This window comes from Mesoplodon densirostris, chromosome 9 (genome assembly GCF_025265405.1).
Source record: "Mesoplodon densirostris isolate mMesDen1 chromosome 9, mMesDen1 primary haplotype, whole genome shotgun sequence".
Classification (NCBI taxonomy): domain Eukaryota; kingdom Metazoa; phylum Chordata; class Mammalia; order Artiodactyla; family Ziphiidae; genus Mesoplodon; species Mesoplodon densirostris.
In genome coordinates this window covers 49,241,712-49,254,827 of record NC_082669.1, presented here as the reverse complement: position 1 = coordinate 49,254,827, position 13,116 = coordinate 49,241,712, and the positions used below count along the sequence as shown (strand labels likewise).

At 40.2% G+C, this 13,116-nt stretch overlaps 1 protein-coding gene across 1 annotated transcript; it reads right to left on the bottom strand.

Moving 5' to 3' along the window:
• Positions 1 to 12,368: 12,368 nt before the first annotated feature.
• LOC132495769 (ribonuclease H-like) lies at positions 12,369 to 12,851 on the bottom strand. Its single transcript, XM_060107710.1, has one exon. It carries the CDS (start codon positions 12,849 to 12,851, stop codon positions 12,369 to 12,371), a length of 483 nt encoding a protein of 160 aa, XP_059963693.1.
• Between the last annotated feature and the right edge of the window lie 265 nt (positions 12,852 to 13,116).

The window sequence follows — 13,116 nt, the reverse complement described above, 5'->3', positions numbered from 1 at the left end:
TTCGTGCCCCGGTCCGGGAAGATCCCACATGCCGCGGAGCGGCTGGGCCCGTGAGCCATGGCTGCTGGGCCTGCGCGTCCGGAGCCTGTGCTCCGCAACGGGAGAGGCCACAGCAGTGAGAGGCCCGCGTACTGCAAAAAAAAAAAATAAATAAAAAAATAAGTCTACAGAGGAGCTTCAAGATGTCAGAAGAGTAAGATGTGCAGATCACCTTCCTCCCCACAAATACATCTACATGTGGAACAACCCCTACAAAACACCTACTGAACGCTGGCAGAAGACCTCAGACCTCCCAAAAGGCAAGAAACTCCCCACGTACCTGGGTAGGGCAAAAGAAAAAACAGAGACAAAAGAATAGGGATGGGACCTGCACCAGTGGGAGGGAGCTGTGAAGGAGGAAAGGTTTCCACACACTAGGAAGCCCCTTCGCGGGCGGAGACTGCGGGTGGCGGAGGGGGGAAGCTTCGGAGCCACGGAGGAGAGCACAGCAACAGGGGTGCGGAGGGCAAAGCGGAGAGATTCCCGCACAGAGGATTGGTGCTGACCGGCACTCACCAGCCCGAGAGGCTTGTCTGCTCACCCGCTGGGGCGGGCGGGGCTGGGAGCTGAGGCTCGGCTTCAGTCGGAGCGCAGGGAGAGGACTGGGGTTGTCGGCGTGAACACAGCCTGAAGGGGGCTAGTGCGCCACAGCTAGCCGGGAGGGAGTCGGGGAAAAGTCTGGACCTGCCGAAGAGACAAGAGACTTTTTCTTCCCTCTTTGTTTCCTGGTGCGCGAGGAGAGGGGATTAAGAGCGCTGCCTAAATGAGCTCCAGGGACGGGCACGAGCCACGGCTATCAGTGCGGACCCCAGAGACGGGCATGAGACGCCAAAGCTGCTGCTGCAGCCACCAAGAAGCCTGTGTGCTAGCACAGGTCACTAGCCACACCTCCCCTCCTGGGAGCCTGTGCAGCCCGCCACTGCCAGGGTCCCGTGATCCAGGGACAACTTCCTCGGGAGAACCCACGGCGTGCCGCAGGCTGGTGCAACGTCTCGCCGGCCTCTGCCGCCGCAGACTCGCCCCGCATCCGTACCCCTCCCTCCCCCCAGCCTGAGTGAGCCAGAGCCCCTGAATCAGCTTCTACTTTAACCCCATCCTGTCTGAGCGGGAACAGACCCCCTCAGGCAACCTACACACACAGGCGGGGCCAAATCCAAACTGAACCCCAGGAGCTGTGCGAACAAAGAAGAGAAAGGGAAGTTTCTCCCAGCAGACTCAGGAGCAGCGCATTAAATCTCCACAATCAACTTGATGTACTCTGCATCTGTGGAATACCTGAATAGACAACGAATCATCCCAAATTAAGGTGGTGGACTTTGGGAACAATGATATATATATACTTTTTCCCTTTTTCTCTTTTTGTAAGTGTGTATGTGTATGCTTCTGTGTGTGATTTTGTCCATATAGCTTCGCTTTTACCATTTGTCCTAGGGTTCTGTCTGTCCATGTTTTTTTTTAATATAGTTTTTAGCACTTGTTATCATTGGTGGATTGGGTTTTGGTTTGGATGCTCAGTTCTTTCTTTCTTTCTTTTTATTACTTAATTTTTTATTTTTAATAATTATTTTTTATTTTAATAATTTAGTTTACTTCTTTCTTTCTCTTTCTTTCTTTCTTCCTCCCTTTTATTCTGAGCCATGTGGATGACAGGGTCTTGCTGCTCCAGCCGGGCATCACGCCTGTGCCTCTGAGGTGGGAGAGCCGAGTTCAAGACATTGGTCCACCAGAGACCTCCCAGCTCCATGTAATATCAAACGATGAAAATCTCCCAGAGATCTCCATCTCAATGCCAAGACCCAGCTCCACTCAACGACGAGCAAGCTACACTACTGGACACCCTAGGCCAAACAACTAGCAAGACAGGAATACAACCCCACCCATTAGCAGAGAGGCTTCCTGAAATCATAATAAGGTAAGAGACACCCCAAAACACACCACCAGACACGGACATGCCCACCAGAAACACAAGATCCAGCCTCATCCACCAGAACACAGGCACTACTCCCCTCCTCCAGGAAGCCTACACAACCCACTGAACCAACATTAGCCACTGGGGACAGACACCAAAATCACTGGGAACTACAAACCTGCAGCCTGCGAACAGGAGACCCCAAACACAGTAAGTTAAGTAAAATGAGAAGACAGGGAAACACACAGCAGATGAAGGAGCAAAGTAAAAACCCATAAGAACAAACAAATGAAGAGGAAATAGTCAGTCTACCTGAAAAAGAATTCAGAATAATGATAGTAAAGATGATACAAAATCTTGTTAATAGAATGGAGAAAATACATGAAACGTTTAACAAGGACCTAGAAGAACTAAAGAGCAAACAAATGATGATGAACAACACAATAAATGAAATTAAAATTTCTCTAGAAGGAATCAATAGCAGAATGACTCAGGAAAAAGAACGGATAAGTGACCTGGAAGATATAATAGTGGAAAGAACTACCACGGAGCAGAATAGAGAAAAAAGAATGAGGGCCTCCCTGGTGGCGCAAGTGGTTGAGAGTCCGCCTGCCGATGCAGGGGATACGGGTTCGGGCCCCGGTCTGGGAGGATCCCATATGCCGCGGAGCGGCTGGGCCCGTGAGCCATGGCCGCTGAGCCTGCGCATCCGGAGCCTGTGCTCCGCAACGGGGGAGGCCGCAGCAGTGAGAGGCCCGCATACCGCAAAAAAAAAAAAAAAAAAAAAGAATGAAAAGAATTGAGGACAGTCTCAGAGACCTCTGGGGCAACATTAAATGCACCAACATTCAAATTATAGGGGTCCCAAGGGAAGAAGAGAAAAAGAAAGAGACTAAGAAAATATTTGAAGAGATTATAGTTGAAAACTTCACTAATATGGGAAAGGAAATAGTCAATCAAGTCCAGGAAGTGCAGAGAGTCCCATACAGGATAAATCGAAGGAGAAACAGGCCAAGACACATATTAATCAAACTATCAAAAATTAAATACAAAAAAATAGTATTAAAAGCAGCAAGGGAAAAGCAACAAAAAACATACAAGGGAATCCCCATAAGGCTAACAGCTGATCTTTCAGCAGAAACTCTGAAAGCCAGAAGGGAGTGGCAGAACATATTTAAAGTGAAGAAAGGGAAAAACCTACAACCAAGATTACTCTACCCAGCAAGGATCTCATTCAGATTCAACGGAGAAATTAAAACCTTTACAGACACGCAAAAGCTAAGAGAATTCAGCACCACCAAACCAGCTTTACAACAAATGCTAAAGGAACTTTTCTAGGCAGGAAACACAAGAAACACAAGAGAAGTAAAAGACCTACAATAAGAAACCCAAAACAATTAAGAAAATGGTACTAGGACCATACATATCAATAATTACCTTAAATGTAAATGGATTAAATGCTCCAACCAAAAGACATAGACTGGCTGAATAGATACAAAAACAAGGCCCATATATATGCTGTCTACAAGAGACCCACTTAAGACCTAGGGACACATACAGACTGAAAGTGAGGGGATGGAAAAAGATATTCCATGCAAATGGGAATCAAAAGAAAGATGGAGTAGCAATTCTCACATCAGACAAAATAGACTCTAAAACAAAGACTATTATAAGAGACAAAGAAGGACACTAAATAATGATCAAGGGATCAATCCAAGAAGAAGATATAACAATTATAAATATTTATACACCCAACATAGGAGCACCTCAATACATAAGGCAAATACTAATAGCCATAAAAGGGGAAATTGACAGTAACACAATCATAGTTGGGGAATTTAACACCCCACTTTCACCAATGGACAGGTCATCCAAAATGAAAATAAATAAGGAAACACAAGCTTTAAATGATACATTAAACAAGATGGATTTAATTGATATTTATAGGACATTCCATCCAAAAACAACAGAATACACTTTCTTCTCAAGTGCTCAAATGCTTTGGCCACAAAAAAAGGGAGAAGACTCAAATCAATAGATTTAGAACTAAAAAGGGAGAAGTAACAATCGACACTGCAGAAATACAAAGGATCATGAGAGATTACTACAAGCAACTATATGCCAATAACATGGACAACCTGAGAGAAATGGACAAATTCTTAGAAATGCACAACCTTCCGAGACTGAACCAGAAAGAAATAGAAAATATAAACAGACCAATCACAAGCACTGAAATTAAAACACTGATTAAAAATCTTCCAACAAACAAAAGCCCAGGACCAGATGGCTTCACAGGTGAATTCTATCAAACATTTAGAGAAGAGCTAACACCTATCCTTCTCAAAATCTTCCAAAATATAGCAGAGAGGGCCTCCCTGGTGGCGCAAGTGGTTGAGAGTCCGCCTGCCGATGCAGGGGATACGGGTTCGTGCCCCGGTCTGGGAGGATCCCATATGCCGCGGAGCAGCTGGGCCCGTGAGCCATGGCCGCTGAGCCTGCGCGTCCGGAGCCTGCGCGTCCGGAGCCTGTAATCCACAACGGGGGAGGCCACAACAGTGAGAGGCCCGCATACCGCAAAAAAAAAAAAAAAAAAAAATATATATATATATAGCAGAGGGAGGAACACTCCTAAACTCATTTTACGAGGCCACCATCACCCTGATACCAAAACCAGAAAAAGATGTCACAAAAAAAGAAAACTACAGACTAATATCACTGATGAACATAGATGCAAAAATTCTCAACAAAATACTAGCAGACAGAACCCAACAGCACATTAAAAGGATCATACACCATGATCAAGTGGGGTTTATCCCAGGAATGCAAGGATTCTTCAATATACGCAAATCAATCAATGTGATACACCATACTGACAAACTGAAGAATAAAAACCATAGGATAATCTCAATAGATTCAGAAAAAGCTTTCAACAAAATTCAACACTGATTTATGATAAAAACTCTACAGAAAGTAGGCATAGAGTGAACTTACCTGAACATAATAAAGGCCATATATGATAAACGCATACCAACATCATCCTCAATGGTGAAAAACTGAAACCATTTCCACTAACATCAGGAACAAGACAAGGTTGCCCACTCTCAACACTATTATTCACCATTGTTTTGGAAGTTTTAGCAACAGCAATCAGAGAAGAAAAAGAAATAAAAGGAATACAAATCGGTAAAGAAGAAGTAAAGCTGTCACTGTTTCCACATGACATGATACTATACTAGAGACTCCTAAAGATGCTACCAAAAATCTACTAGAGCTAATCAATGAATTTGGTAAGGTAGCAGGTTACAAAATTAATGCACAGAAATCTCTTGCATTCCTATACACTAATGATGAAAAATATGAAATTGAAATTAAGAAAACACTCCCATTTACCATTGTAACAAAAAGAATAAAATACCTCGGAATAAACCTACCTAAGGAGACAAAAGACCTGTATGCAGAAAATTATAAGACACTGATGAAAGAAATTAAAGATGATACAAATAGATGGAGAGATATACCATGTTCTTGGATTGGAAGAATCAACATTGTGAAAATGACTATACTACCCAAAGCAATCTACAGATTCAATGCAAACCCTATCAAACTACCACTGGCATTTTTCACAGAACTAGAATAAAAATTTCACAATTTGTATGGAAACACAAGAGACCCCAAATAGCCAAAGCAATCTTGAGAACGAAAAACGGAGCTGGAGGAATCAGGCTCCCTGACTTCAGACTATACTACAAAGCTACAGTAATCAGGACAGAATGGCACTGGCACAAAAACAGAAATATAGATCAATGGAACAGGATAGAAAGCCCAGAGATAAACCCACACACATATGGTCACCTTCTTTTTGATAAAGGAGGCAAGAATATACAATGGAGAAAAGACAGCTTCTTCAATAAGTGGAGCTGGGAAAACTGGACAGCTACATGTAAAAGAATGAAATTAGAACACTCCCTAACACCATACACAAAAATAAACTGAAAATGGATTAAAGACCTAAATGTAAGGCCAGACACTATCAAACTCTTAGAGGAAAACATAGGCAGAACACTCTATGACATAAATCACAGCAAGATCCTTTTTGACCCACCTCCTAGAGAAATGGAAATAAAAACAAAAATAAACAAATGGGACCTAATGAAACTTAAAAGCTTTTGCACAGCAAAGGAAACCGTAAACAAGACGAAAAGACAACCCTCAGAATGGGAGAAAATATTTTCAAATGAAGCAACGGACAAAGGATTAATCTCCAAACTTTACAAGCAGCTCATGCAGCTCAATATCAACAAAACAAACAATCCAATCCAAAAATGGGCAGAAGACCTAAATAGACATTTCTCCAAAGAAGATATACAGATTGCCAGCAAACACATGAAAGAATGCTCAACGTCACTAATCATTAGAGAAATGCAAATCAAAACTACAATGAGATATCACCTCACACCAGTCAGAATGGCCATCATCAAAAAATCTACAAACAATAAATGCTGGAGAGGGTGTGGAGAAAAGGGAACCCTCTTGCACTGTTGGTGGGAATGTAAATTGATACAGCCACTATGGAGAACAGTATGGAGGTTCTTTAAAAAACTAAAAATAGAACTACCATATGACCCAGCAATCCCACTATTGGGCATATACCCTGAGAAAACCATAATTCAAAAAGAGCCATGTACCAAAATATTCATTGCAGCTCTACTTACAGTAGCCAGGACATGGAGGCAACCTAAGTGTCCATCGACAGATGAATGGATAAAGAAGTTGTGGCACATATATACAATGGAATATTACTCAGTCATAAAAAGAAATGAAATTGAGTTATTTGTAGTGAGGTGGATGGACCTAGAGCGTGTCATACAGAGTGAAGTAAGTCAGAAAGAGAAAAACAAATACCATATGCTAACACATATATATGGAATCTAAAAGAAAAGAAAAAATGGTCACGAAGAACCTAGGGGCAGGACGGGAATAAAGACGCAGATCTACTAGAGAATGGACTTGAGGACACGGGGAGGTGGAACGGTAAGCTGGGACAAAGTGAGAGAGTGGCATGGACATATATACACTACCAAATGTAAAACCCATAGCTAGTAGGAAGCAGCCACATAGCACAGGGAGATCAGCTCGGTGCTTTGTGACCACCTAGAGGGGTGGGAGAGGGAGGGTGAGAGGGAAGGAAATGCAAGAGGGAAGAGATATGGGGATATATGTATATGTATCACTGATTCACTTTGTTATAAAGCAGAAACTAACACACCATTGTAAAGCAATTATACTCCAATAAAATGTTAAAAAAAAAAAGCCTACAGGGATTTCCCTGTTGCTTCAGTGGTTAAGAATCCACCTGCCAATGCAGCGGATACGGGTTTGATCCCCAGTATGGGAAGATCCCAATGCCGCACAGCAGCTAAGTCCATGCACCACAACTACTCAGCCTGTGCCCTAGAGACTGTATCCTGCAACTACTAAGCCTGCATGCCGCAACTACTGAGCCCACGTGCTGCAACTACTGATGCCCATGTGCATAGCGCCCATGCTCTGCAACAAGAGGAGCCACCGCAATTAGAAGCCCATGCACCACAACGAAGAGTAGTCCCCACTTGCTGCAACTAAAGAAGCCTGAGCGCAGCAACGAAGACCCAATGCAGCCGAAAAAAAAGTCTACAAATAACAAATGCTGGAAAGGGTGTGGAGAAAAGAGAACCCTCCTACACTGTTGGTGGGAATGTATAGCTACTGTGGAAAACAGTATGGAGGTTCCTCAGAAAACTAAAAATAGAATTACCATGTGATTCAGCAATCCCACTCCTGGGCATATATCGCGGACAAAACTCTAATTCAAAAAGATACATGCGGGCTTCCCTGGTGGCGCAGTGGTTGGGTGTCCGCCTGCCAATGCAGGGGACACGGGTTCGAGCCCTCGTCTGGGAAGATCCCACATGCCGCGGAGCAACTGGGCCCGTGAGCCACAATTACTGAGCCTGCGCTCTGGAGCCTGTGCTCCGCAACAAGAGAGGCCGCGATAGTGAAAGGCCCGCACACGGCGATGAAGAGTGACCCCCGCTTGCCACAACTAGAGAAAGCCCTCGAACAGAAACGAAGACCCAACACAGCCATAAATAAAATAAATAAATTAAAAAAAAAAAAAAAAAAGATACATGCACCCCTATGTTCATAGCAGCACTATTCACAAGAGCCAAATCATGGAAACAACCTAAACGTGCATTGACAGATGAATGGATAAAGAAGATGTGGAACATATATACAATGGGATACTACTCAGCCATAAAAAGAATGAAATAATGCCATTTGCAGCAACATGGATGCAACTAGAGATGATCATACTAAGTGAAGTAAGTCAGAAAAAGAAAGATAAATACCATATATCACTTATACGTGGAATCTAAAATATGGCACAAATGAAACTATCTACAAAACAGAAACAAACAAAAAAAAAACAGAAACAGACTCACAGACATGGCGGGGGAAGGGCGGGGGAGGGATGGTCTGGGAGTTTGTGGTTAGTAGATTCAAACTATTACATATAGAATGGATAAACAACTAGGTCCTACGTATAGCACAGAGAACTATATGCAATATCCTGGGATAAACCATAATGGAAAATAATATATAAAAGCATGTATATATGTGTATAACTGAGTCACTTTGCTGCACAGCAGAAATTAACACAACATTGTGAATCAACTATACTTCAAAAAAAAATAAATTAAAAAAAGAAATACACAGCCATCAATTGTAATTTGTTGAATAAAATCACCGCCTCTCATAAAATCAAAATTGAGTCACCTCTGGTTTTATTTGTCTGAGTCTTCTTTTCTTTGTTTCTTAGTAAACCTGGCTAAAGGGTTTTCAGATTTTGTTTATCTTTTCAAAAAACCAACTCTTGGTTTTGTTGATTTTTTTTAATGCTTTTCTACTCTCTATTGTTTATTTCTGCTCTTCTGATAACTTTGGGCTTAGTTTGTTCTTCTTTTTCTAGTTCCTTTAGGTGTAAAGTTAAATTGTTTATTTGAGATTTTTCGGGTTTTTTTTTCCTTCTTTCGTTTTTAATGTAGGCATTTATTGCTATGTACTTCCCTCAGTAATGTTTTTCATGCATCCCATAAATTTTGGTACATTATGTTTCGATTTTCATTTGTCTCGAGATTCTTTTTATTTCCCTTCTGACTTCTTCTTTGACCCATTGGTTGTTCAAAAGTGTGCTGTTTAATTTCCACATGTTTGTGAGTTTTCCAGTTTTCCTTCTGCTATTGATTTCTAAAATGGCCAACAGGTATGTGAAAGCTGGTCAATGTTACTATCATCAGGGGAATGCAAATCAAAACCACAATATGTTTTACATATGTCAGGGTGGCTATTATAAAAAAAGAGAGAGAGAGAGAGAGACAAGTGTCAGCAGGATGCAGAAAAAGTTTTGGAACTGTTGGTAGGAATACAAAATGGTTCAGCAGCCACTGTAGAAAGCAGTATGGAGATTCAATTCAAAAAACTTAAAATAGAACTACCATATGGTCCAGTGTTACCACTTCTGGGTATTTGTCCAACAGAATTGAAGTCAGGATCTTAAAGAGATATATGTACTCTCATGTTCACTGCACTATTCATAATAGCCAAGATGCTGAAACAAACTCAATGTTCATCAACAGATAAATGGATAAAGAAAAAGTGCTATCTATATACAATGGAATATTACCCAGCCTTTTTAAAAAAAGGAAATTTTGCAATACGTGACAACATGGATGAACTTTGTGGACATTATGCTTAGTGAAATAAGCCAGTCAGAGAAGGACAAATACTGCATAATTCCACTTATATGAGGTATGTAAAATAGTCAAATTCACAGAATCGAACAGTAGAATGGTGGTTGCCAGGGACTGGGAGAAGGAAGAAATGAGGAGTTACTAACCAATGAGCATAAAGTTTCAGTTAAACAAGGTGAATGAGTTCTAGAGATCTGCAGTACAACGTTGTACCTATACAGTTAAAAATACTGTATTGTAAATTTTAAATTTTGTTAAGAAGGCAGATCTCATGTAAAGTGTTCTTACCATAATAAAATAATGTTTAAAAAAAAAGAGAAAGTCACCACACAAGTAGCAACCTGAAGAAAAGAAAACACACCATGCACAAGTATGCACACACACATGTGCATACATGCACATACTATACAGGAAGGGAAGAAAGAATGTGGAGAGGGAGGGATAGAAGAAGAAAGGGGTGAAAGGCAAGAAAATACTACATGAAAAAATTGTCAAATAACACAGCTTAGTAAGAATAGATAACCTACAGAAGAAAATTCCCAACAATTTATAGATCAACTTAATAAACATCAGTTCGAGAAAACAAAAGTTCCAAGATTGAATCAGACAAGACCAGAAGGTAAGAGAAAAAGTGGTTGTGGAGGTGGACAAGTCTGAAATATGCAGGGCAGACTGGCAGACTTGAAATTCCAGCAGGAGGTGAGGACTCAGTCTTGAGTCTCAGTCTGCAGGCAGCCTGGATGTAAAACACGCTTCTTCTTCTGGTGACCTTGCTCTTTTAAAGACTTCAACTGATTTGTTGAGTCCCACCCACATTATTGAGGGTAATCTACTTTACTCAAAGTCTACTGATTTAAATGTTAATTATGTCTTAAAAACACCTTCACAGCAACACCTAAATTTGTGTTTGATCAAACAACTGGGTACCATACCTAGCTAAGTTGATACATAAAATCAGTTGAGAGAGAAAAATATTAAGAGGGAGGGAGAATGGGAGAGAAAGAGACAGAGGTTACAAGTTTAAGGAAATAAATTGAGGATCAAAGCAACATAATAAAGATTATAGCTAAATTTAAAAGGCAAAAGATTCATACGATCTGAAGAGAAACTAGAGTATATAAAATTAGAAACCATAAGTAACAGAATATATATAGCTAACAAATTACCAACCTAGAGGAAAAAACCAGAGAACATCGTGATGACGACAGATTTTAAAATGCAAATATATTGAAAAAATAAGAGCAAAGCAAATATATGAAGGAGAAAGAAGGATGATCCAAAATAAAGTTAATTGATGTCCTTTAAGTAGAAAACTTAATAAATAAATTTCCATGGGAATAAAAGGAATTAATCTTCAGATCCAAAACACATATCAGATTTCAGAAAAATCCTAGTTAACTTACTGAACTTCAATCAGGCTGGACTTAGATTTCTACATATAACATTTTATGCCATAAGCATAAGAACAATGTCTACAGAATTCTATGACAGCCTGAAGCCATGATATTAGTCAAGTATAAAACCAACAGGCAGTCAGTCATTCTAAAACATTAAAGAATTTGGGGACCACAAAACTCATGAGCCTTTCTTCAAAAAATGCTTTTTAAAAATATATCAAAATTTAAAATTACTTTTATAGAATGAATGAAAATAACAAACTAGGGAATGGTGAAACAATGTAAAAATGACAAGTGACGAGTTGTGTCTCCATTTAAGTAGAATACAAAGAAAAGATTATGTTTACAGAATAGATTATGTTTACAGAATAGAATGTAAATGCCAAAAACCTTGGCAGTATGAAAATAATAATGTTACTAACAAATACCAGGAGATTAAAGAAAAGAAGTAAAAGGAAACATGAGAGCACTAATTCCCCATCATCAAAAAGTCAATCAACACCCTCTTAAATTGAAGTAGTTTTTAAAAGGCTCCAAACTCTTAATGATTTCCATAATCCTTCTATTTAATCTTTTAATAGGGATCTTTTAAGAAATAATAATTCAAAACATTTGATCTTTAGCAACTTCTTTCACTTCACCTCATTTTCATTTGCTAGCTCTAAATTCAAATAAAACTTAATACATTTTATTCTTAAAATATCACATACAACATGATCCTATTTCATGAAAAATATTTTTCAAAGCTTTCTTTCTAGCCTCTGTTTGCGTACATATATAGAAAGATAATGGGATAATGCTCACTTAATACGATGATTGCTTGGGGTAGTGAGATTGGAGATCACTTCTATCACTTTTTTGCAATTTTTTGAATTGCTTAAACCCTTCATTACAAAAATAATAAAGTAATTTTTCTATGAAAAGAAGTTTTGATGTCAAATGACAAGAATGAGTTCTACAGACATAGTAATGTCTTCTACATACATTTGAAAGTTACAGTACATTGCCATAAGTATTAACTTTTCAAAGGCATGTGTACCTCATTTCCAGAATTAGATCATAATTTTCTTGGGGAGGAAAGCGAAGGTTTATAGCTGTTAATATGCCTAGCAAATCACTAAGCACTTTAAAATTACACATTTATAATTATATATTTATACACACACACACAAAATTAAGCTTTGGGTTTTTGCATTTTGAACCATAGGGAATCATTCTGTTAGCAATCAAAACTTAATCTAGTTCCTGTGGGGAATACTGGGGAAGGCTAGGGAGTTCAGGGGGGCCAATCACTAGAGCCATAACTTGTTCAGGTTCCTGCAATTGAACTGCCTGTTTTGCAATTTGATCAGCTTTGCTGTTCCCTTGGCTCACAAAAGATCCATCCCTCTGATGGCCCCTACAGGGGATTACTGCTACCTGGGTCAGAAGCTGCACTGCTTCTAAAAGAGCCAGAATCAAATCTTTATGTTTTATGGGGGAATTTTTAGCAGTTAACATTCCTCTTTCTTTCCAAATGGCAGCATGAGCATGTAGCACGTGGAACCCATATTTAGAGTCAGTAAAAGTATTTAATTGCCTATCCTTCCCTAATTGCAAAGCTCTCATTAATGCAATTAGTTCAGCCTTCTGGGCTGACGTCTGGGGTGGCAGGGCCTTGGCTTTTATGACTTCACCTAGACTAACTATGGCATACCCCACCTTTCGGGTTCCCATTTGTACAAAACTGCTCCCATCAGTAAACCAGTTGACCCCAGAGCTGTCAGGAGGTTCATCTAGAAGATCAGACCTGCTGGAGTAAGTTTGTTCTATGGTCTCTATACAATGACGCAATGTCTCCGCTCTCGACTGCCGGAAGCAGAGTTGCTGGGTTCAGGGTTTGGCACCCCTTTAAGGTAATGTTGGGGGTGTCCATTAGGAGGGCTTGATATCTTGTTAACTTTCTTCCAGTCAACCAATGATGTCCTCTGACTTCCAGCAC

Bases quoted from the DNA above. Each gene is read 5' to 3' on its own strand.
- LOC132495769 (XM_060107710.1), bottom strand. From the start codon at position 12,851: ATGGGAACCCGAAAGGTGGGGTATGCCATAGTTAGTCTAGGTGAAGTC.